Below are 26,102 nucleotides of genomic sequence, written 5' to 3'. Positions count from 1 at the left end.
ACTGCCAATATTTAGTGCTTCTCTAATGCTTTTCTCATGTGAGTCTGTTTTCGTTGTTTGGTATTCTGTACTAAAACTACAAATTCTATTTGTTTGGTATCTGTACTAAAACTACAAACTGAGTTTATAAAAAAAATTTTTTTAATTGGGTAGAGGGAGAAACTTTTTTTTCTTGTTTTTTTCTTCTACTTATTTTTTTTCAAGTTCCTTTTTCATCATTTTTCTTGTTAGCCATTTAACCTGTATTTGTCTACAAGCAAGTGAGCTTACTAATTTGCTTTGAAGCTTCATCCTGTAAAGGCATGTCTTTATGCCTTCCCTAAAAAAAAAAAAAGAAAAGAAAAGAAAAGTAAAGCCGGCTTTTAAGGAAATCCAAGAGAATAAACACCAAAGCCAAGCCAATAGAGAAACTTATGTGTAAACACTTGGTCAAAATTAAACAAAAGCTCTGTGATGGGACCTTTTCCTTCATTTGATGTAAATAAACTTGCTTTGTGTTGGGCTCTGAAGATGCATCATTAGTAACACTGGAAATACTCTTCTCACACCTTTGTTATGAGGAGAGGTGCAGCTTGGTCTCCTGGAAGAGATTTCTCGTGAAATAAGATGCCCAAAGTGACCATCTCGTGGTGTGCAGACACTTTTATAACATTTGGATTCCTTATAACTCTGATTCTTATGGTAATGCTTAACCCCAAATTATTTAGCTATCCACAAATCATCTTAAATTGTACACACCCCGTCCCTAACACACACATTCCTACCCCTAAGCATGGTCAGCCTATTACTCTAACATCATATATTTTTTAATAATGCTATTGGTAAACATTGGGAAAAAATAAATTTTCTATAATTACATTTGTGAAGTCCATTCTAAATAAAGAATTTAGTATTATCCATGTTATAGTTTGCCCTCTTTAAGGTTAACTGAGAAATAACTGTTTCAGTCTGTCAACTAAATATTTTGTTTTCATGGAGAGTAATTTGAAGAGTTGGAAGTTAAGAATATATGGCTTAGATATACATATTGAGGAGCAGTTGAAGTTGTAAAAGTATACAATTGTATAATTTTCTCCTCATAACTTTAGAAATGTCAATTTTAGTGAAATGGAAATCTCTGCTTCCTGCTCTGTAAATAAAAATGATGTTAAAACGGTTCATGTTCTTCTCAGTGGCAGCAATTCAATTCAATTTTACCTTTGGCATAAAGCCTTTCTCACCTTAATTTGAGACTGACTTGAACCATAACTGATATATTTTGAAAGTTTTTTTTTTAACCTATTAGATAGATACATAATAAAACCATCTTTCCACATCTGCTTTAGTTAATTATGACAGGCAAAGGAAATTGTTTTTATCAAAGCTACTCTATAGGAAATCACTCTGACAGTTACATAGCTTAGTTGATCTTTTGTGTTTCAGTACATAAGATAAGATTTGTATATGGCCTGTTGATTATGCCCAACCAGAAAGACAGCAGTACAGAACAAGCACCCCTGTGTCATGTTTTTCAAGCATGAGGGCCCCCTTTTAACATCAAGTAATATGCACTACTGTGTGATCGTAGTTATGCTTTTGGTATGTATTGATGTGAACATTTGATAGAGCACTGTGATTCAATAATACCTTCAAGAAACTTTATACTTGATTAATCTAGATACCACCACTTGGGGACATTTAAAGCAACATTAATTTTATTTTCAATAACAGGAGAATATGTGTCACTTACCATATTTTTCTCATTGTTCCTTGAAGAGGTAAAAACTTTACTAACATTTGTGAACTGAATGAAGTCTTTGGTCACTGACATACTCAAGTAGCAGCTAAGTACAACAGAGCCATTTGAAAAAAGAAGGAAGAACTACAGTTGTGCATAGAGTACAAATAGCTTTTATTTTGTACTTGGTTTTTTAGTAAATGCTCTTTGAACTTGACTTTACTCTTATTGTATAGATAATGTTAAAGACAGCTTTCAAAGAAAAGATTTAAAATAAACTTCTGTTTATTTCATGCTTTTAAGCACTTAGCTGTTCCTTTACTGTTACTTTTTTATATAAACTCAATTTTAACATCAGAAGATAGGTCTCAGTTTACCTGAAGGATAGATATCCATACTTCATCATAAGACAGAGTTGAAATTTTGTGTTTTGTCTTAATTCCTAGACTTGCCTATCAATGAGGAGGAAAAGTCACCTTAAAAAACCTTAAGTTAATCAAACATTTGAAACTTTAATGAAATTCATACTCTATCTACATTCAGGGTTTGTCATTCCTGACTTAGTTTAAACGGGGGACCAATCTTTCAAAATGATGTATTATTTATGAGTTTTACCATCACAGGCCTTCAGTACTGTGATCATCGTTATAATACAAATGTGAAGCCAGGGGCAGGCACGTTTGAAAATGGCCCTGGTGTTCACTTGAGTTCAACAATGATGGTACTACTTGGTACTATCTTTCCATTCCCTCCTCCCAGCAGGAGTATCTGCACCCAGGTTGAGATTACCTTTATACTAGTGGCTTCCTTCTCAAGCCGCTGGGACCACGTGGTCTCCAGATCGTGGGTGGGTGGAGTTTCCAGCTGTCACCAAAATTTAGAATGTTTGTTCCTCCACTGGTAAGAGTGCTCTCATTCTTACACTGTAAGGGACAGAAACAGGGCAACACTTCGATTGGCTCCATTAGAAATTAGGGGATACAAATCAAAAGAGTCAGAAAGAGAGAATGATACTGAGTTATAATAAGCAAACAAGTTTTATTTTTTTTTTTACAAAGTAGCTCCTGCCATAGTGAAAATAGCCCTTCCAGAGGACCATGTCATTTGTCCTGCATTAATATAGACAGTGCCTATAGCATGCAGGTCATGAGAAGATAGAAAGATGGTTTGTCATATAAGAACTTGTCTGTGAACTGTGGCTCCTCTTTTTGACTGATGTAATATTGATACTTTAGGAATATCAGCTGATATTTGATTAGATGTATAATCAGAATTTTGATATTCATCAGAGGTTAACAAGAGCAGCAGGGATCTGGTATGAAATGTGTCAGATACACTACAAATCAGTTGATTATGTGCAGAGGTTCTTATGGTGACTTCCTTGCATACCCTGCTGAGTTTCACTAGTAACTTTTTAAGCATTCTGTCCTGGGGAAAAGGAATCTTCAATATATTCTGTATAGTTTAAAATATAGAAAAGATGACCTGTGAGTTCTAAGGATGTTTCAAAATATCTACCAAGTAACAGAATAATTAGATGGGCCTTAAAAATCCTTATGAAAGAAATGATACTTTTAGCCGATGGCACCAGAGGAGGGAACTGAAGAGGTTTTTGTTGTATACAAAGAGTGAAAACAGTATCTGCTCAAAAGAGTTATAAAACCCAGATTGAAAAAGCCTTGAAGACTAAGTAATTGCTTATTTATCTGTAAATTAATGGAAGGAATGAAAACTGGTTGAAATTATGTGTCTTATTATTGACAGGGAAAACTCTTTATGTTTTCAATTGTATTTTAAAGTGAAAAGAAAAAATCTTGGTACATTTAGGTAGGAAAACATCTGGCTGTAAAAACAACTTGATAAAAAGCAAATGTGATTGGTAGAGAGGGCAAGCAGGTGTGTAAAACACTTATTTTTACTTACATTTTAAGTCATAATGTCTCATCAAGTTTAGTATTTGGGTTTTTCCCCCCAAATTCAGCAAAAGTGACAAAGTTCTCTTGTGCCTCCCTCTTAGCCATCTCCCTCATTCTTTTATAAGGGATGGATAGAGAACGTCCTAATAGATTGCCTCACTTAAGGCAAGTAGCCTTGACATCATGAAGTTCTCTTTATTTCTGGTATCTTATTCCAGGAGTAAATATCCAGTGAATGATTCTCATTAGAGGGCTAACTAATAATCATTGTTGAAAGCATGTAATTGAAGTATGCAGCAGTGTTAAATGCTTATGGTTTGCTTTCTTTTTGTAGAACACAAAGTAATTATAGTGGGACTGGATAACGCAGGGAAAACCACCATTCTTTATCAATTGTAAGTATGGGTGTTTATTTAAACAGTTTTTATTATTTTTGTTATTGGAGCTAATTTTGTATCATTAATAAGAATGAGACACCATTATAATATAATGGGAAAACTTAAACACATGGTTTTGTGTTTTACCAAACACAAAATTTATTAAAAAGTGAGTAAGGTAAACTGCCATATGTTTGCTACAGTCAAAAACACTCATCTTTTTCCAGCCTTGAAAGAAAGAATTAATATTAAACTAAAAATAAATGAAGCACACATTCTAGTGCTGGAAGGAAGGAATAAAGTACATTTTGCTTAGTTCTTCCCCCTCTGAAGTCCATGTAAAATAGACTGATATCGATCTAGGAAGCTATTGCTACTCTCCTGACTAATAGTTCTGGAATTCTTTAACATACCCAGACTTGTCAAATCAAAAGAAATGAAGATCGCCCCTGAAAATATTGCTTTGGTAGCTTGCAACAGGGAGAGGCTTGAGACTTTCAGAGAAATACATTAATACTTTAAGGAAATTTTTTAGCAGCCACTTGTCAGACAACCTCCCGTTATCCTTTCAGTGCCAGTGAAATGACCCTTGTTAAACAGTGGAAATGGATCTGTGTCCCAGGCATTTAACAAATAGTTATGAAATACAGTGCTCCATTGTGTGCTTCTTATCTCTTCCCACCTCATCTTAAGTACATCAGCTGGCAGCTCTCCAGAAATACTTCACTTAAGCAGTGCTTAATGTTTTTTTCAGCTACTCTGCTAAAAAGCCACAAACTTATGGCTTGTTGTTTCAGAGTTGAATAACTACTCATTTTTCTTTAAAACATTCATTCATTGGCCATTGTGTAATTTAATATGACACAGCCTTTGGACATTAGAAATGAACATTTCAGAAACCTGTCATCATTGTTGAAATAATTTTGCACACAGCTTCAAAAATACATATATTAAACCCAAGGGAGAGTTGCAGACTTCTTCCAACATAGTACTGACATGTTATAGGCAAATAGGTATTTGTTGAATTAATTAATGTAGCTTAACCAATGAGTATGATAATACATGTGATATGAGTATCAGTGTTCTAAATAACTTTTCATTTGCCCATAGACTGTAGTTTTCGTTAATAGGCATGCACTGATTTTTATGGTTGAGCTAAGTGTCTTTTCTCACATAGACAGTCTTTAAAATGATAGCCTACTATTCAGTGGTTACTACTTTGCAAGTGTTGATGACACAGTACCCTGGAAACTTGCTCTTTCAGGATGGGGGATTGGTTCTGCTCTAACCGATAACAGGGCATGGGGTTATTGGCATTTTGGCCACGAAAATGCAAACTCACACCACACAGTTCCCTTCTGTCCAGATCAAGTCTGTAGTTTATTCCATTAAAAGAACAAAAAAACTGCCTTTCTTCAGGAGTTGTTCTTTGTCTAGGTATTTGTCTGCACAAATGTTCTCCAAGGTTCTAGTTTTGTTGCTAGTGATTACCATCATTGGTGCAGGTAAGGAAGGTTGATTCGTATAAAAATACAGAGATAAAACTTGCTTCAGGTTCTCAAGATTTACAAAAGAGCTTTTATGGTGTCTGTCTTTTAACAGCTTAATGAATGAAGTGGTTCATACATCTCCAACCATAGGAAGCAATGTTGAAGAAATAGTTGTGAAGAACACTCATTTTCTTATGTGGGATATTGGTGGTCAAGAGTCACTGCGATCATCCTGGAACACGTATTACTCAAACACAGAGGTATACTAAAGTTACTTCAGAATCTGAATGAAAAGAATTAACGGGTAAACCCAGAAGACAGATAGGCTGTACATAAGGCATAGTGACAGTTCCCTTTTAATAAGATCGTTTTTTGTAAGGAATTTGAGGTTTTCAAATAAAAGAAAAAAGGCAAGTCTGAAGAGTAATGGGAGCTATTATTAGTGGAGTGCTTACTGTTGTCAGGCTCTCTCAATTCATCCTCAGGGCAATACTATAATATCTCCATTGTTGGAGAAAGCAGACACTAAGATAAATTATATAACCTTTCCCAACTTTATAAGAGGCCCTAGTTAGAGGAGGAATAAAATATTTTAAGCATAATTTAATATAGGATTTTCAAATAACATGAATTGCACATTCAAATTTTTGGTGAGATTATAGTTAAAAAGCAAATGATTTGCAAGCCATCCCCCTAGCATTCTTTGTCACTTATTTTCATCATTGGAGTCAACCCGGGGAACAAATCTGGAATATCTTCTATATCTGTTTTTATTTCTTCTCAGTTTTTTTTTTTAAACCATGCAGTGCTATTGAGAGAGGTTTATCTTCAGGAATACTAATGCACAATTGCATTCATAATTTTTCTTTACAAAGAGGTACCAAGCCAATTACTTTTTCTATAATGAAACCTCTTAAAATTTGAGGTTGTTTTTTTTGAGGGGGATTGCAGAGGAGGTGGAAGTGTTGATGCAAGGAATTTTTGGTGAATAAGTTGCCTTTTAAAATAAAAAAACATGCATTCCTCTAGATTTACATTGTAATAGCCTATGTGTATGTGTGTATATGTTCCAGTGCAGTGTATGACTGGTCAAACCAGACGGCATATCATAGATAAGCAGCAGCTGTGGCCGCACTTAATTGTTTTTCTATTTGCGGGGGAGGATAGGTTGGTAAGATAATATTTATGGTTATAGGTTAGTTTAATATATATTTCTACAGTAAAATAACATTCTGAAACTAAAATGTGTTAGAGAGTGAGGGAAGAACAACATTTTAGCATAGCTGTTGTTATTTTTTCAGAGCTCAGAATTAACCCCAAGTGTGAAAAGACCAGTTATCTTTGGTGAATAGGTCAAAGTTGGTTCTAACTGATCCCTGTATATTGATAGCATTACTAAATGGTAGTTTTTTGAAATTGTCAACACTCTAGAAGATTTCACATGGGTCCAGAAAGACATACATTGTTAGTGATGCCATTTATATGAAATGTTCTTATAAACTATTTCTACAAGAATATCAAAATTACTACAAAGATCCTTTGACCTTTCATGTAGCACACCAGCATGGCACATAGCATTTGCAGTCTTAGATTCCAGGTAGGGATCTTATCTATGTGGTGTTTCTCCGACCACTTTGTTCACCCTACTTATCTCGCTTCTTAAATTCTTTGCATGGAGGCATCATCCAAAAGCTGAAAAGTCTCCCTTTTAATACAGCAAGTTACAATTGTTGACTAATTTCTGACATCTTCCTCTCATTAACTTACAGAGTTACTTCCCCATATTCTGTCTATTCTGACTTTGCCATGTTTCTTATATTTATCCCCTCTATTTTCTTTCCTTGTATCTCTTTCTAAGCCCTTGTTAGTTTATATTCAGGTTACTCGAGTTGTCTCTTTCCCAAATTGTAGTCATTTGAACAATCTGATTCTACCCTTCCTGTCTGTTTATTTTACTCACTCCTCTTCTATAACCCTCAAAACCATTTAATCTCATTTCTTAACTTTTTCTTCTGCATAAAATGTTCAATTTAGGGGCCCTTTCTCATTGTATCTTCTTATTTTTCTTAACAAAGATGATTTTTTTTTTTTTTTTTGCGGTACCGGGGCCTCTCACTGTTGTGGTCTCTCCTGTTGTGGAGCACAGGCCCCGGACACGCAGGCTCAGCAGCCATGGCTCACGGGCCCAGCCGCTTCGTGGCATGTGGGATCTTCTTGGACCGGGGCACGAACCCGTGTCCCCTGCATTGGCAGGCGGACTCTCAACCACTGTGCCACCAGGGAAGCCCACAAAGATGCTTTATTTTGAATGTGTAACACACCTTTTTTCATTTACACCATTACCAATAGCTTTCTCCTGTTCTCTTTGTGCTCTTCTTTAATTTCACCTGCATCTTCTTTAGAGTATTATTAACACCCAAGTATATATATATATTTCTATTTAGCACATTTTTCTTGCCTTTTTATTGTTGATATTTTATGTAAAAATGTCTTATTCATTAGTTGTTTTAAAAATGTGTCTCTTTTTCTTTGAAATTAACTTCTTTCTAGTAGGCAGGAGACTGTCTTAAATAATTATTGTTTGCTTGAATGACCACAGAGTACTTTTTTTTTTTTTTTTTTGCGGTATGCGGGCCTCTCACTGTTGTGGCCTCTCCCATTGTGGAGCACAGGCTCCGGACGCGCAGGCCCAGCGGCCATGGCTCACAGGCCGAGCCGCTCCGCGGCATGTGGGACCCTCCCGGACCGGGGCACGAACCCGCGTCCCCTGCATCGGCAGGGGGACTCCCAACCACTGCACCACCAGGGAAGCCCACTACAGAGTACTTTTAAGTTTTAGTGAAAGAATAAATTACTGTAACTTTCTTCTTAAAAATTAGTTTTTTTACCTGCATTTTAAAATAAATCTTAGTACATATTAGGGCGTATTGTATATTCAAACATCACCTTTACCAGCATGGTTCTTATTTGTTGAAGTTGTGAGTTATTTTTCTTATTAACATTTGGATTTTACTGCTTGATGTGATTCAGTATAACATAAACTATGATGAAAAAGCAGTGGACATTTTATAGTGATGATGTCATAATAGAAAGTACTTCTAGCACTTAGAGTAGTTTCGCAGAAAACTTCAACATCCCATTTAATTTTCTTTCTTTTTACTTGTCTTCTAGTTCATCATTCTTGTGGTTGACAGCATTGACAGGGAACGACTAGCTATTACGAAAGAAGAATTATATAGAATGTTGGCTCACGAGGTAAATTTTGAAAAGCAAACGTAAAACAAATGGAGTAAGGTATCTGTACACTGGTTTAGCTTTTTCACAAAGATTAATGTCCTCTGCTGTTGATTATTTCATCATTAACAAAGTTTTATATATCAAATTGATGAAAGTCATGAGGTCAAAAATTTTTAATACTTTTTTCAAACTTAAGAAAACCGAACACATTAATTTGGAGACTAATACCATTACTGAAAATATTTTTCTAAGTTAAAACTACTTAGTCATGCCTTTAAAAGTCTGATAAATTGAGGCAAGAGAAAGGAAAATTTAAGGTTTTTTTCCTCCCTACAGTTTATAATAACTGAAAATTCTTTAGTGAATAATTTGGGATCACTTAATTCTAAATAGTTCATATATACGAAAGACTTAGATAATAAAACACATTCATGCACCCACTAGTCAATATAAGATATTAATTATCTTATGAGACCTCTTCAATCTGATTTCCTTCCCTTGCTTCTCAGAGAATCCTAAAAGAATTCCACCATCCTAAAAGTAGTGATTATTATTCCTGTGCGTAGCTTGATCTTTTTGCTACATTTTTATGTACTTGTCAGTTCTACAGAATATTATATTTCATGTTCATAAAACTTTATATGATGGTATTGTGTCTGTGTGTGTGTGTGTGTGTATGTGTAATCTTTTTGTAACTTGGTTTTGGAGGGTTTTTGCACAACACTGTGATTTATCCATGGTAGTATGTACAACTTTAGTTCATTCCTTTTTTTTTTTTTTTTTTTTTTTTTTTTTTTTTGCGATATGTGGGCCTCTCACTGTTGTGGCCTCCCCCGCTGTGGAGCACAGGCTCCGGGCACGCAGGCTCAGCGGCCATGGCTCACGGGCCCAGCCGCTCCGCGGCACGTGGGATCCTCCTGGACCGGGGCACGAACCCGTGTCCCCTGCATCGGCAGGCGGACTCTCAACCACTGCACCACCAGGGAAGCCCTAGTTCATTCCTTTTAACAACTACATAGTATTTCACTGTAAGAAGATACCACACTTGATCTGTTCTTCTATTAATGAACATTTAAGTTACTTCTAATGTTTTGATAATATAAACAATTCTGCAGTGAACATTAATCACTGAGCTTAGGTTGTACAAAGACTTTAAGTAGTAAGTATTGCTCAGCCCTTACCTTCAGTACTCTCCTTTAAATTTTGGAGAAATTCTGTAGTATTTGGCAGTGTATACTATACTTGCCTATTAGAATATTGCTCGTATAGTTTTAAGTCATTATTTCAGATTCAGGTTTATTTTACTTTTAGTTTGACCCATTTGGCCCAATAGTAGAAAAATAATTTTTAATATCTAGTTTATATTAATCTGTCTTTGTTAGAGTAAATCATTAAATCATGGTTATTTGAGGTCATTTATTTTTATTTCAACAAAATTTTTATATTACATAGTAGTGCCTGATTATTTTAAAGTAGAAAGATTTCATTATAATTGTTCAGTAGGGCATATTTTATCCTCCTGCTTCATTACTTTAATTTGAATTATGATATTTCACATATTAGAAATATTTCATGTTGATTGCAGGATTTACGGAAAGCTGCAGTCCTTATCTTCGCCAATAAACAGGATATGAAAGGGTGTATGACAGCAGCTGAAATCTCTAAATACCTCACCCTCAGTTCAATTAAGGATCATCCATGGCACATTCAGTCCTGCTGTGCTTTAACAGGAGAAGGGTAAGTACTCATCCGTGTGAGCGGAGGTATGACTTCTTTCAAATTTCTTGCAACTTTTTTCGGCCAACTTTCTTTCTTCTTTTAATCCTGTTCCATTTTTGTTTTTAAAGATAGTTTTTATATTGTGTCTCAGGCTTACAAGGTTGGAATAATTTTAGTCAATTACTATTGTTAAATTACAATTTAACAAAGTTACTGACAAATTTTTTGTAACGTTTCGTGTAAATGGAATGTTTCACCAAAAAAGGGCAAGAACAAACTTTTGAATTAAGTTTTCACAGTCTAGATTTTCAGTTGTTCATTTCTTGCTTTTATCATTCACTAACTGGGAAAAAACTGTAATGTCACCTGAATGAAAGAGGAAGCTTCAAAAAAATTTCACGTTTTCTGCAAGAGCTTAATTAAGCCTAAACTCCCAGCTTTCCACAAGAGTGCATCTTCTTTATATATCAGAAGTCATTTTTGGAGGCATGCTTCTAAACAACAAACATTTAAGATAAACGCCATTCTAATGTATTCCTCCTTTCCTAAGAATTTGAGTTTGGACATAGTAGGCCAAGGAGAACCCAGTGTGTTATATATGGTTTACCCAGTTTATTTCTAGGAACTTTTTTTTTTTTTTTTTTTTTACGGTACACGTGCCTCTCACTGTTGTGGCCTCTCCCGTTGCGGAGCACAGGCTCCGGACGCGCAGGCCCAGTGGCCATGGCTCACGGGCCCAGCTGCTCTGCGGCATGTGGGATCTTTCCAGACCGGGGCACGAACCCGTGTCCCCTGCACTGGCAGGCGGACTCTCAACCACTGCGCCACCAGGGAAGCCCTCTAGGAACTTATTTATCTTCAAATCAAACTGACCTTCTCATTATTTCTCATACTAGAAATAGCTTGTAATATAATAGCTGTATGTTGAGTTTTTTGATCTGTACTTTTAAGACTAGGCCATAAGCACTCCATTCTTTAGCATTTAGGAGAGTAGGGTGAAATTCCTGCCGTCTTTCTATAGTGGTTTCAGTTTAGTTAATCTTTTTTTTTCATAAATAAGCATTTATTTATTAATAAATATTTTTTTATATTAGTTATGCATTTTATTTATTTATTTATTTATTTTTAACATCTTTATTGGGGTATAATTGCTTTACAATGGTGTGTTAGTTTCTGCTTCATAACAAAGTGAATCAGTTATACATATACATATGTTCCCATATGTCTTCCCTCTTGCGTCTCCCTCCCTCCCACTCTCCCTATCCCACCCCTCCAGGCTGTCACAAAGCACCGAGCTAATATCCCTGTGCCATGCGGCTGCTTCCCACTAGCTATCCACCTTACTACATTTGTTAGTGTGTATATGTCCATGACTCTCTCTCGCCCTGTCAAAGCTCACCCTTCCCCCTCCCCATATCCTCAAGTCCGTTCTCCAGTAGGTCTGCGTCTTTATTCCTGTCTTACCCCTAGGTTCTTCATGACATTTTTTTTTTCTTAAATTCCATATATATGTGTTAGCATATGGTATTTGTCTTTTTCTTTCTGACTTACTTCACTCTGTATGACAGACTCTAGGTCTATCCATCTCATTACAAATAGCTCAATTTCGTTTCTTTTTAAGGCTGAGTAATATTCCATTGTGTATATATGCCACATCTTCTTTATCCATTCATCCGATGATGGGCACTTAGGTTGTTTCCATCTCCGGGCTATTGTAAATAGAGCTGCAATGAACATTTTGGTACATGACTCTTTTTGAATTTTGGTTTTCTCAGGGTATATGCCCAGTAGTGGGATTGCTGGGTCATATGGTAATTCTATTTGTAGTTTTTTAAGGAACCTCCATACTGTTCTCCATAGTGGCTGAACCAATTCAACATAAATACTCAGTGCTAGCTCTGGGTTCTGGGATCATCAAAATGAATAAGATATCATCTGTATTCACAGTCTGATGAATTCACAGTCTGATGGTTCAAAAAAGGGAAACATTACAATAGCCAAGACATGGAAACAACCTAAATGTCCATCGACAGATGCATGGACAAAAAGATGTGGTACATAGTACTCAGCCATTTTAAAGAATGGAATAGTACTCAGCCATTAAAAATAATGAAATAATGCCCTTTGTAGCAACATGGATGGACCTAGAGATTATCATACTAAGAGAAGTAAGTCAGACAGAGAAAGACAAATATCATATGATATCACTAATATGTGGAATCTAAAATACAATACAAATCAACATATCTACAAAACAAAAATAGACTCACAGATATAGAGAACAGACTTGTGGCTGCCAAGGTAGGGGGAGGGAGGGAATGAGAGTTTGGGGTTAGCAGAGGCAAACTAATATATATAGGATGGATATATATAGGATGGATAAACGACAAGGTCCTACTGTATACAGCACAGGGAACTATTATATATTCAATATTCTGTGACAGACCATGGTGGAAAAGGATATGAAAAAATTTATATATATGTATATATCTGGGTCACTTTGCTGTACAGAAGAAAGTAACACAACATTGTAAATCAACTATACTTCAGTAAATTTTTTAAAAAGGGGAGGGGCTTCCCTGGTGGCGCAGTGGTTGAGAGTCTGCCTGCCGATGCAGGGGACACAAGTTCGTGCCCCGGTCCAGGAAGATCCCACATGCAGTGGAGCATTTAGGCCCGTGAGCCGTGGCCGCTGAGCCTGCGCGTCCGGAGCCTGTGCTCTGCAACGGGAGAGGCCGCAACAGTGAGAGGCCCATATACCGCAAAAAAAAAAAGAAGGGGAATCAGGCCAGACAGAGAAGTGTCAGTGTAAAAATGTATACTGCGTCCAAATCTTGGTGCCTCCATCTTCTGGCCATGGAATGGCTGTAGCTCTTTGCACAAGTTTCCAAGGAGGAGGAACAGGGAGGCGGCATCACATCAGGATCAGCAGAGGCCTGATCTGGGCAAGGTGGCTGCAGCGTGGGAGACCTCCGGCTGGTCATTCAGCCACGTGGCCACCATTTTCTCCCGCATCCATTCACCAAGCCACCAAGCACGCAGTGCGACATCCACCATTCTAGGCACACCTCACCAGTGGGAGCAGAAACCCCCGAACCCCGCGCCCCCAGTTTAGTTAATCTTAAGGTGGGGGTGGGATAGTTATAGTCTTAATGGCAAAACCCCCAAAGCTGTATCTTCAAGATGAGACTAAAGCAGTTTCCCACAATTCTCAACTGATTAGTATCATTTTGTTTAGATAATCTTACACTTAGAAAGTCTACTTATTGTAGTGTTACCTGAATGTTGGCAGTTAAATGTATGAATAATTATTGTAGTACCGACTTTTGCATTAAGACTTAAAAATAAGTATACTTTCAATTTTTAAGTATAAAGTTTTTCATTTTGAAAATACTTTTGTCTTTTGTTTCAGGTTATGCCAAGGTCTAGAGTGGATGACCTCCCGGATTGGTGTGAGATAACTTTTTGCTCGAAAGAGACTATTTATTCTGTGACATGAACATTTTTCCTAGTACCTTTGGCTGCTAAGGCAGCAGCATGTTTAATTTATAACAACACAAACCTCTATGAGCAACACTTGAATCAAGTGCAGCTGAACTGGAACATAAAAGATTTTTTCTTAACTTTTTTTTTTTAATGCACTAATCTTCAGTTGGATGAACATAATGTGTAACTGTTTTCAGCAACAGAATTCTTCTGACTGCTTATTCTAATTATTCAACGACTGCCTTGTAAGAAATGTTTATCATATGTTTAATGTTTTCTGAAGTATTGTAATAACTTTAATGACCAGTTCCTTTCATTTCTTGACTGCCCCCTCACCCCACCAATGGCTTGGCAGAGCAGTAGTGGAAATTATCAGGTACTGTTTGCAAACTTACCCAGCACTAAATATTTGCTCCCTCTGTAAACTACTTATCTTTTGGGCGGAACTTATTGTAAATGAGAAAGAAATATGCCTAGAAGATATATATTTAAGGGGGAGGATGAAACATCACGAGAACTGCCTTTAAATGAGTTAATTTCCCCCACATTATTGCAAGTCATGGAATAATTTTAAGTTTCTGTTAGCATGGAAATTAAGTAGGCTATTTATCTAAAAGCATTAAGTTCACTTTTCTTCCTGCAGCACAGGATTCGTTTTGGTTAAAAATGAATCAAAATAAAATATTTATTTCAAAGCCCAACTTTGACAGTAAATATTTTGAATAAATCTGGTATTTTTAAGAATGTCACATTATTCAATGCATATATAACAATTGGAAGTTACTAAAGCATACCAGCACTAAAATTAAACCAAGACACTTGGAATATATTTTACTATCAATTACAAACAACTTTATTATCAGCAAAAATTTCAACTATTCCATTTGCAAGGGGCACCGCATCTGCTTGGGGCAATAGCTAAAGCAGGAATGCAAACAGTTCATTTTATTTCTTAGAATTTGAAATCGTGTCTATTACAGCATTTCTATCACCAGCAGTATATTACTTAAAAAACCATATGGCTTTCCTTGAATTTGTTAGAGGTTGTAGTGTAATAGGCTTGAAACAACTGACATTTGTATAATTATGCCTCATGTTCTAAGATCTTTTGCTGGATAATAGGAAACTGCTGAATTTAATCATGTTTTAGAATATTACTATGAGACTCAAGTTTAATACACTAACAACTTAAAAATTTTTTAAATAGTTAAAAACTCATAATCTAGCAAAAGTATACTTATTGGATAGCATTAAAACATTTTCAAGGCAGTCGTCTAATATGAACAATAATCTAAATAGTGCATACCTTAAGAGGGAGGACAGGTATTGTAATTTTGATCCTCTTTATTTCAAATGTGTGATTTTGCTATTATGAAAGGGATAAAACACACATAGAGAATAATACTTTATTTTTGCAGTATTTTTCTTTCATCTGGGTCAAAAATAGGATTCAGTGTTCATAAGAACATCAGTACCTGTTCAAAAGTGATACTTTAATATTTTTTATCGTAAGTTGGTTTAAATTTTGCTGTTTTCAGTTATACTTGATTTATTCTATTTAGCCTAATTAATGTAGTTGAATGTGGTAGCATTTTTCTGATTTCTGTTTAGTGGTAGCACACCCTGGAACTGGAAATGACCAGAGGAAAGCTTTCTGGGCTTTGGGAAGCAGTTGTTCATTAAACTTGTTCTGAACCTTTTTCTTAGTGATTCTATACCAGGTAGAGGATAAATTTTGTTTTTAATACAATGCATAATCAAGAACATGAGAGAAAAGCAGACATGAATCAATATGGATGCTTTGTGTTGTGTATGTGGTGGTGGGGCAGGAGAAATTCTGATAGTACACTTTGCCAGAATTTCTATCTTGGTTGTATAGTTTAGCCATGAATACTGAGGATAATTCTCTGAATTCTGTCCTGAGAAAAATCATATTTAATATTCCTGTATTCGTTGTTATTATGAAATCTTTCTTGTATCTAATAAGATTGGCTGGCTCCATTTTCTTCTGTCAAATTATATGGTTATTTTTTTATATTACCGCATCAGCATTATATTGAAAGTGTTAATAGTCGATTGTATTTTGTCAAACTACTAGTATAAACTCAAGTTTTCAATTTGATTTTTAAAATACAATTTATTTTATTTTCTAAATCCTTTTTGAAAAACAGTTTGTTGTTTTTGGATTAGAAATAATTTATGTTAGCTGTGTGTTGAAGAGGAAATCAACATCCAACTAGGTTTTGTGCCAACGATTGGGAAAAGTTCAATTAGGAAATTCATGTAAGACTTTTAAAAAGTATTTTATAGGTTCTCATTAGATATTTCCTCTTACAGTAATATGAAAACTGATTACCCTTTACTCCAAGAGAATGTTTTGACTCAAGCACATATCTAACACTAAAGCATTGATTCTGACATTTATTGAAAATCAACCAGCTATAAGATATTGTCTGATGAAAAATGTAAATTTGTGATTAGTGCCTTTATTCATATTTTGATATAAGTTCTCAATTTTGTATTATACCTGTTCTTTAGAAGTCATATTAGCAGGTAATTAATTTAACAATGAAATAGTTCAGCTTTCACCCTCCCTAATCAATCCCTCAATTGCCTAGCGGAAGTTTCTAAGTGGTGGAAAGCAGGGGATCCACCCGTGTTACTTTCAGGAGATTATTCTACATTTTGTTTTTAATTTGAAGATAAAGAAACTAAATTTTAACAAACCTTTTGTTATAACTAAAATGTAACTGCTACCCTTGTAAGTTCAAGGCATTTTTCTTAATTTTGAACGTGTTGCATTCTTCATATTTAACCATCTTTCTTATTGAAGCCCATCTGAGAACTCTTTTAGAATTAATAAGCCCTTTTATATGGGAACATACTGCATATTTTGTATTGTTAGTTAATTTAATTCCTTAAAATTTGAAATAATATATCTATAATCTATTGAATAACACGATTAAACACAAAGTTTTGCTTTTAGGTTCTTTGGTAGTAGCTTAAAGGTATAATTTTATTCTATATTCATTAGAGGAATGATAATAAATTGAAATTTCATTGTTAAAAATCATTTTTGAAATGGATGCTACTTCTGTAGCTGTAGTCATTTTGATTAAGTATAAATTAACTTTCATTACCTATAGCATAAAGAGAAAATAATTATTTTCCTATGGAAACAGTGAGTGATATAGGCAGTGCTGTAAACATTATTCTCTGAAGAGTTATGGGGAGTCACAAGGCAAAGAAAATTTTAAAACAATAAAAGCTTTATTTTTAAAAAAATATTTTTGATGTAGTATCCTAGGACAAATTATAAATGGAATTGTCTCTGACTAGCACTCATTTAAATTCTTAACTATGTAAAACAATACCAGTAGAAAAAATGTACTGGTATTATACCTAGAATAGATGAATTCCATTGACATTTATCTTTGAAGACCAACTTAATGAGCCTAGCTTTTCATCTATGGCTTTGGATCCAAAACATTTCATATCTAGTTCCCTTCTAAAGGATCTTTTATATTTTGTCAGGATAAAGTCACTTCAAGATACAGCATGATGACTTGTATCCAGTAGAATATTGTGCTGGCTATCTAAAGAAGTAGGTTTGAATCTTAATTTGGCCGTGACCTGTTTTACCTTAGACAATTACTATCGTTCATGGCCTTCCTACTATTTTTCCCATACTGAGGAACTTAAACTAGAGCACCAAAACATCTTTTGGCTTTAAAATCCTGAACCTTTATACACTACTACTAAAAACTAAAAAACAAACACAAAAAACAAAAAAAACCAAACCAAATGAGGGAAAGACATGTAATATGAAATTACGTTTATTTTTATCTATTATTTGATTCCCACCTCATTATCATTTCATTTAGTATATGAATACAAATAAGAAAACAAAGCATCAACTAGTAAGTGCTACTCCACTTAAATTGAGCTAATAGTTAATGACAATGCAAATAAGAAAATAAGCCATATTGCTAAGAAGATGATATTTAATCTACTTATAAAACACCAGTGTATATTGGAAATACTCTCTTCTAGAAAATATCTTGCTTGTTTTCCTGGCTTTTACTAACTGGATGCAAGTGGTTAGTTTGTTCAGAGTTTATTGGCTTTAGAGGCTGCCCCAAGCTCCAGTTCTGTTTGACTTTCCAGTAGTGAAAAGGATAGTGCAGTGAGGATGTCAATATTTTACAAATGTCTGTATAAATCTGGAAGTACTTTATATTCAAGGTTAGTTTTTTTCAGTAATGTCTCATCCTTATTCATTTAGCATTATTGTGAAGACTGAAATCTAAAAGGCAGTTTCCCAAAAAGTATTTTTTAAGAGTTTCAGGTAACCAGAGCTAAATAGAGAAGGCCAATAAAAATAATCTTTTTTCAGCTACTTTGTTTTAAATTTAAAGTAGAAAAAATATTGTGTTCCACAGACCTAAAATCAGCTTTAAATGTATAAGGTCTAGTGAAATGTTTGGGAAATGTTAATTGGAGATTTAGAGGCATACCTAGAAACAAAAGTCAAAGAACTTGACAGTAAAGATTAATGAGATAAAAAATCTCCAATAGAAAATTTGAATGAAAACACTGAATTGCCCCCATTCAAGGACTTAAAATTACTAGAAAATTCGGTCTTTTACTATAAAACTGGATGGCCTATATTATTTTTAATGTGACCAAAGGACTGAAGACTGATCAGGTTTCTAGAATTTGGGAGCGTAGTCAGAGAGTGGCACCTTTTGCATTTTTATAAACCAGTAATCTACCTTCTTCCCTAGAAATGGAGAAATAATAAAATGTGCTGTGCATATCTTTTGGAATAGAAAACAAAATTCTAGAAGAATGGAAATGTTCTCTTGCACAAACTTGTAAAATTTTAATTAAAAAATTACCTCATTTTTCAGTCCATACATAAGGTGCTTTGCTCCAGTCTGTGGGATGTTGCACAATCCCATAAAAATCCCCTTCACCCAAACTGTATTTGAAATATGCAAAATTCACAACTAAGAGATAGCATTCCTTGGAGATTTTGTTTTCTTTTACTCTTGTTTACCACTCGCAGGGCTAACATGGTGTAGCAAATCCACATACTGTCTTCATTAAAGCACATGGGTAAGTGCATAGTCAATATTTAATCAGTTTAATTAAAATCAAGTAAGGGAAAGGAAAAACTCTAAAATTTGATTGATTTTATTATACTGTGAATATATTTCCATCAGTGTTGGTAAGATATCAAATGGCTATCAGTTGGTGTTGGTTATGTTTATAATTTATTTGCATATTTTAGCCCTTTTCAGAAGAGACTATAATCATTTTAATCTTCTTACATTTTCCTTCAGGAAATGCAGGGATTCTACAACCCCTGTTTTGTTCTCTTGGAGTAAACTGTTCAGTGTAGTTATGAAAACTTTTCATTTTGACTTTTTAAAAAAGTTGAGCTGCTATTTCATTAAAAGTGTGAAATAAAATGACGGTTATGATATTTCCAATTATGTAATAGTTATAAATTTTACCCTATTCATCTATTGTACAGAGCATGGTTAAAAAAACAAAAACTAAAACTAAAAGCAGTTACAGCCTTGCTCTTGCGATTGTTCTATCAGAATATAATGATTATAATTACACATTGGCATCTTAACATAAATTGGTGCTTTAGAGCATTAAAGAGGAAACAGCAGGCCCTATATACTTCTTGCCTCAGAATGTAAAACTACATTAAAGTGTCTATTTATATTTATGTTCATTTCTTAAGGTTTAAATACAAATTATTGTTATCCATCAAGCTTCAGGCTTTCTGCAAACACTGTAACAGTATCTTAGCTAATCAGCTTGGTCAAATGAAGATGGTGTTAATAAGCCCCAAATTACGAATTGGATCTCTCTGGGGGCCCCCTGGTATTGTACAGAGGAAAAAAATGTCTTTCAGAGCCACAAACTGTGCTTCTTAAACCCAACCAAACAACTGAGATGTGTGCTGTTGGTTCAATATATAAGCATTAATAAAATTAAAAGAACAAACAAATTAATGCATTCACATCATCACTTTTTGAAAGTGGTTCAAAGCACGTTCTTCTAATGGTGGGTTGTTGAAAAGACATGTTTTAAATTTTTAATAACTTTATTACTGTCATAAAATGCTTCTATATGTTAAGTTTAGGTTACTGGTACTCATAATTTTTTATTTCTGCAATTATGCTGTAATGAGTTGCTTGCATGCCTACTTACCCAAGTGAAAGGATGCTGTTTGCTCTGGAATGTTCATCTTTTAGACAGGTTTTGGCTCATTTGCAGTCATGGTGCAATACAGTGTAACATTCATTTGTTTTCAGTCAACAGTTTTATTTTTGTCATAATAAATAATTACTTTTCCAATATGACGTGAACCGTGTTTTTTTTTTTTAAGATAAAATTTGTTTTAACAATCTTGCTGCAAGTGATAGAAACTCACCTAGGCAAACAAAGAGAGGAATTTTTATGATTAAGAATGAGATGGGACTTCCATGATGGTGCAGTGATTAAGAATCCGCCTGCCAGTGCAGGGGACATGGGTTCGAGCCCTGGTCTGGGAAGAGCCACATGCCGCAGAGCAACTAAGCCCATGCGCCACCACTACTGAGCCTGTGCTCTAGAGCCCGCGAGCCACAACTACTGAGCCCATGAGCTGCAACTACTGAAGCCCGTGTGCCTAGAGCCCGTGCTCCTCAACAAGAGAAGCCACCACAATGAGAAGTCCGTGCATTGCAATGAAGAGTAGCCCCTATGTTCGGTTGGAAGCACAGGTAGCAATCTGAACTCTGGATTAGCATGTGAGGGGGAGTGGGTGTTGAAGGTTTTTGGTACAGCCTGTAAGCTGTGGGATCTGATGCTATATCCAAGTAAATAGTGTCAGAATTGAGTTACATTATAGGACATCAAATCAGTGTCTGCTGAGAAGTGGAGAATTGCTTGGTGGTGTTGGAAAAAAACACAATGGAGTATGTACTCCATTGACAGGTAATTGGGATAATCTACACATTGTACTTAAGTTGTGCTCTTGTTTAAAAAGTTGAGAGGTACTCTAATTTGTGTGGGATAAGCAATTTTCATTATATTCTTTGTATAGATTCCTCTAAAGTAGTGATTTTTAACTCCTTTTTTCAAAAACCTCTTTGAGAATGTGATGAATGATACCTACGTTGGAGAATTACACATATGTACAAAGTTCAAATTTTGTATGGAAGTTTAGGAATTTAAGGTACTTCAACTTACGAGTTATGCTATGCTCTAGGACTTCAGTGGCTGAACATTCCGATTTCTTCTGAGAAACATACCCAAATAAGGTTTCATCCTGCCTGTTTTTTAACAGCTTTATGTCGATGTAGCTAACACATATTAAACTGTACATGTTTAAAGTGTACAATTTTTTTTTTTTGGCTGAGCCACACGGCATGTGGGATCTTAGTTCCCCGACCAAGGATTGAACCCGTGCCCTCTGCAGTGGAAGCTTGTAGTCCTAACCATTGCACCGCCAGGGAATTCCTAAAGTGAACAAACTGAAAAGCTTTGGTGTGTATACACCTGTGAAACAATCACCACAATCAAGATAGTAAACATATCCATCATGCCAATTTTCCTAGTGCCCTTTGTAATCCCTCCCTTCAATTCCACTATCAACCTCCAGATAACCATTGAGTTGCTTTCTGTTGCTTTCATAGAATTGTATATAATCTCTCAGCACAATTATTTTGAGATTTATTCATTTCATTGTATCAATGGTTCATTCCTTTTTATTTCTGAGTAGTATTCCATTGTATAGATGTATCACAATTTGTTTATGTACTCCCTGTTAGTGCACATTTGGGTGGTTTCCAGTTTCTAGCTATTACAAATGAAGAGGCTGGATTGCTAGAATGTTTTACATGTGTCTTTGTATAAACATTTACTTTCACTTTTCTTGGGTAAACTAAGAAAATTAGTAGTGGAATGGCTGGGACATATGGTAAGTGTACATTGAACTTTTTAGGAAACTGGCAAACTTTTTCAAAGTGTACTATTTCACATTTCCCACTGTTGGTGCATAAGGGTCCGAGTTGCTCTACATTTTTACCAACATTTGATCTGGTCACTCTTTGATTTTAGACATTCTAATTGGTGTCTCGTTGTGGGTTTAATTTGCATTTCTGTAATGACTAATGATGATGAACATCTTTTCAAGTGCTTTTTTGCCATCTTTAGATCTTGGCAAAGTGTTCAAATATTTTGCTCATTTTTTAATTGGATTTTCTTATGATTGAGTTTCAAGAGTTGTTTATTCTGCACAGAAGCCGTTATCAGATATATTATTTGCAATCTTCTCCCAGTCTGTGGCTTGCCTTTTCATTCTCTTAATATCTTTTTTTAACATTCTGCCTATTTTTAACACTACTTCTTAATTTACAGATGACCAAATATAAAAGCATCAGTATGTGGATTATAGCTAATCACATGGTTAAATTTACCTAACAGATACCTATATAGCCTCCACATGTAATTTTTATATAGTTCTCTTAATAGCCATGCGGTTTTCTAATAGTTAACCCAAGCTGGCTTCGAACATACTTCATAGGAGCAAAATTTTTTGTTTTTCCTTAGCAGGGAAGCCTGATGTCAAAGTATAATTTTAAAAAGTTAAAAACAACTTATGTAATTATATCGTGATCACTTAAAGATTTATTTAAGTCAGGATTAAGGAACCAGAAGGCTCCAAAGCTGATTCAAAGGAGTATAAATCTGAAAAACTTGCAAACTAATTTTCTACACATTACCATCGAACTTGATGGAGTCTGGGGCCTAAGTGATAGTAAGCAGAAGTCAGTTACATCTTCCTCTAGAAAAATCAGATGATCTTTCAGTGGACTTGGTGGACAGTGCCCTAGTATGACTTTGAAAGAGTATGGTAATCTTTTTGCCTTATTTCTAAGTTTTGGATTAATTAAAAAAAATTTTTTTTCATTTTATTAAAACTCTGGTCCATCAAAATATGGAATACAAAGTGGGTTGCAAAGAAGGGAATCAACCAACCAGAGACAGATCTTTTTTGGCTCCTGAAATCCAATGTAAATACTAACTAGGGCAGAACAGGTTCTCTGACTTACCATTTCAAAGTGCAGGATGGTTCAAACTAGGCTGATTATGCAGAGAATCTCCTGCAACCAATAGCTGCTGGGAAATCAAACTAGAGAACTCTGGTCAGTGGTTTGGTTACTAACCTACACTCTCCCAAATTACAATTGAGTCAGAAAGTGGCCAAGTACCAGCACGATAGATTGTTTTGATTCTGGACATTCCTTTAGCTCACATGAAGTACTGATTCACTCCCCAGAACCTGTGACTATGCTACCTTACATGGTAAAAGGATCTTGAGATGGGGAGGTTATCCTGGATGGTTTAGGTAAACCTAAATGTAATTGCCAGGGCCCTTAAAAAAGGGCCCGGGAGGATCAGGATCAAGAGTAGGAGAGGTAGGGCTTCCCTGGTGGCGCAGTGGTTGAGAGTCCGCCTGCCGATGCAGGGGACACGGGTTCGTGCCCTGGTCCGGGAAGATCCCACATGCCGCGGAGCGGCTGGGCCCGTGAGCCATGGCCGCTGAGCCTGCGCGTCCGGAGCCTGTGCTCCGCAACGGGAGAGGCCACAACAGTGAGAGGCCTGGATACCGCAAAAAAAAAAAAAGAGTAGGAGAAGTGAAGAAAGAAGCAAGATTTTGGAGTGAGGTGAGGAAGGGGCCGGGAGCCCAGGAATGCTGGAGGCCTCTGAGAAAGGCAAGGAAAGCTTGTCCCCTGAAGTCTGCAGAAGGAATGCAGCCCTGCTGGCACCTTGATTTTAGAATACAGTTCTGGAACAAATTTTTGCTGTTTTTAATCACTAAATCTGTGGTGATCAGTTACATCAGCAGGAGGACACTAAAAGAGGACCACATCTGCTTTCCCAAACGATTTGAGATCCGTGAACTAGAAGGTCTAGCAGAGGTTTTACTGGGGTGAAGCAGTCAATTTGTGGTTTCCATAGCTCTTACTCACAGAAAAAGCTGTGTAGGTATTACATTGAGGTTTATAAATTTTAAAACCTAATTGCTCCTTACATCTTTAAGTTCAACTATTTTTTTCTTTCAGTTTTATTGAGATATAATTCACACACAGCACTGTATGTTTAAGGTGTACAGCATAATGACTTACATGTATTGTGGTAATTACCACAGAAAGTTTAGTTAACATTATCTCATACAGATACAAAAAAAAAAAAAAAGAAGAAATACCAGTACCCATTTATCTTATAACCGAAAGTTTGTACCTTTTGTCCACTTTTATAAGTTCCACTTATAAATCTTAAGTTCATCTTCTAAATGACTGTTAAAATGGACTAAATTATTTACCTATTAACAGTTATTTTCACGATTATTATTTATCCCATTATTAAACATAGTTGAGTTGTCTTAAATAATTTTAAAATGTACTCTTAAATTATTTGAATATTGTAAATACTTCAAATCTTACTAAACCTTCTCACATATTTAGATAATTCTAGTAAATCTAACATGTATTTAATGTAATAGATCCTCCTTTTCTTAAATATGCACTCAGCAAATTTTCTAATAACTTTTACCTTAAAATCAACAAATCTAACATCAATCATCCATTTATGTATTTTAAGTTAGAATCATAAATTAGTATGTTAGAGTCTCTAATATAACAAATCTTAAATATTACATCTGTTTTACATACTAAATAGGCATGGAATATTCTTAAACCTAACACGAAAGCATTACACTATGGGTTTGATTTACTTAATCCTTCATATATTCAGTCTTGGTTTAAAAGACCCTTCTCACTGAGAAAACAATTATATAATCCTAAGCAAAGCTGATTTATCATTTCAGTGGGCTGAGATCTCTGACCTGAGATTTTTGTGGGGATTTGGAGACTTGGTGCTGTAGTCATCTAGGAGGATTCTTCTGCAACAGTAGCAAAGGCAACATGAGTTCTATGACAGAGAATCAATGCCCTCCGAATGGGGCTGGTTATTTCGTCATTTCTTTCAAATTAATCACTTTATTTTGGTAGGTGAGGTATAACTCAAAGTCAGGGTACATCTTAACTCGATAGGAATCATCTAATCTATCTATTGCTTGATTCTATGCTGAATTATTTTCACATTCCATTTAAATTAGAGCCTATTGAATTCTGCCTAACTAGAAAATGAGATTATTTCTGGCACTGGATCCAGTTGCTGAGCCAACAGGAGATGGGAAGTCAAATATAGCCAGTTACTGTGGAACTGGTGGAGAGATGAGATGCAAGCCACAGTATTTAAGAATGTGTTGAGAGGATCTGATAACTGTCATAAGTTAACAATGACATCTACTATTTTGAGCATTCCACACACCAGGCCTTATGCTAACCACTCTATTACATTAACTCATTTTTCCACAATAACTTTATGAAGGTAAATGTATTTATTCCTAGTCTGTAATAAGGAAACTGACTCAGAGAGGGAAAGTGGCCTGCCCAAAGTCACAAGTTTAGTAAGTGGCAGAGCCAGGATTCAAAAGAGTTATATGCCATTTTAAAGCTGTTAACTATCAATGGAGAAGGTTCTAGAAACTTTAGCTCTGGATTCATTTTCTCCTATCAACAGAATAAAGGGGAAATGAAAGAATTCCCTGCAGATATGCTTTGTCCAGAAAGAAGGTTCAGGAGATGCATAGGCATGATGGAAACCCCTTGTCTAGCCAAGAGAGTTTGGATTCAAAAAAGAGACCCTGTGGTCAGAAGACGCTTGGAGAAGGATTTCATGTTCTGGGGATAAATCAGTTGTATCCCTGACTGAGCTAAATAGGGACTCTGGATTCTTCTGCTTCATAACAAAACAAAAAGCAGATGTAAACCAGGTCTTTTTTGTTCCTTCCTCAATGTTATAATTTCCTTTTTTGTGAATTCTTAACTTTAATAAAGTTCATAAAACAATGCGCACAACTTAATAGAATGAACATATGTACCCACATCCTGTCATTGTCCTCTTGGTCCATGCAGAATTCCTCCCTGGAAACAAACACCTTCATATGGTCATGGCTACCACTCTCATTCAATGTGTTTAAGACCATCTTCTACCTCCAAAGTTTTCCCAGGGTGGGCTTAGG

General features: G+C 35.5%; 1 protein-coding gene across 3 annotated transcripts in view; it reads left to right on the top strand.

Annotated features, from left to right (window-relative positions):
* Window positions 1-25,215, top strand: part of ARL5B (ADP ribosylation factor like GTPase 5B) — a 33,541-nt gene extending 8,326 nt beyond the window's left edge. The window contains exons 2-7 of one of the 3 annotated variants that reach the window (XR_004348645.1): window positions 3,968-4,028; window positions 5,613-5,760; window positions 8,672-8,755; window positions 10,323-10,474; window positions 13,869-20,279; window positions 25,205-25,215. Coding sequence is in view for 2 of the 3 variants with exons in the window: in XM_032624074.1 (XP_032479965.1) it covers window positions 3,968-4,028; window positions 5,613-5,760; window positions 8,672-8,755; window positions 10,323-10,474; window positions 13,869-13,917 (494 nt within the window). In the remaining variant the exon portion in view is untranslated. Of the gene's footprint in view, window positions 1-3,967; window positions 4,029-5,612; window positions 5,761-8,671; window positions 8,756-10,322; window positions 10,475-13,868; window positions 20,329-25,204 lie in introns of those variants that run through there. The other 2 variants (XM_032624074.1, XM_032624075.1) reach the window with 2 other exon arrangements.
* The last annotated feature ends 887 nt before the right edge of the window (window positions 25,216-26,102 follow it).

The sequence above is a fragment of the Phocoena sinus genome, chromosome 2, assembly GCF_008692025.1.
Source record: "Phocoena sinus isolate mPhoSin1 chromosome 2, mPhoSin1.pri, whole genome shotgun sequence".
In the NCBI taxonomy this organism is placed as follows: Eukaryota; Metazoa; Chordata; class Mammalia; order Artiodactyla; family Phocoenidae; genus Phocoena; species Phocoena sinus.
Note: the sequence above shows the minus strand (reverse complement) of the source record. Positions and strands in the feature narration are given on the sequence as shown.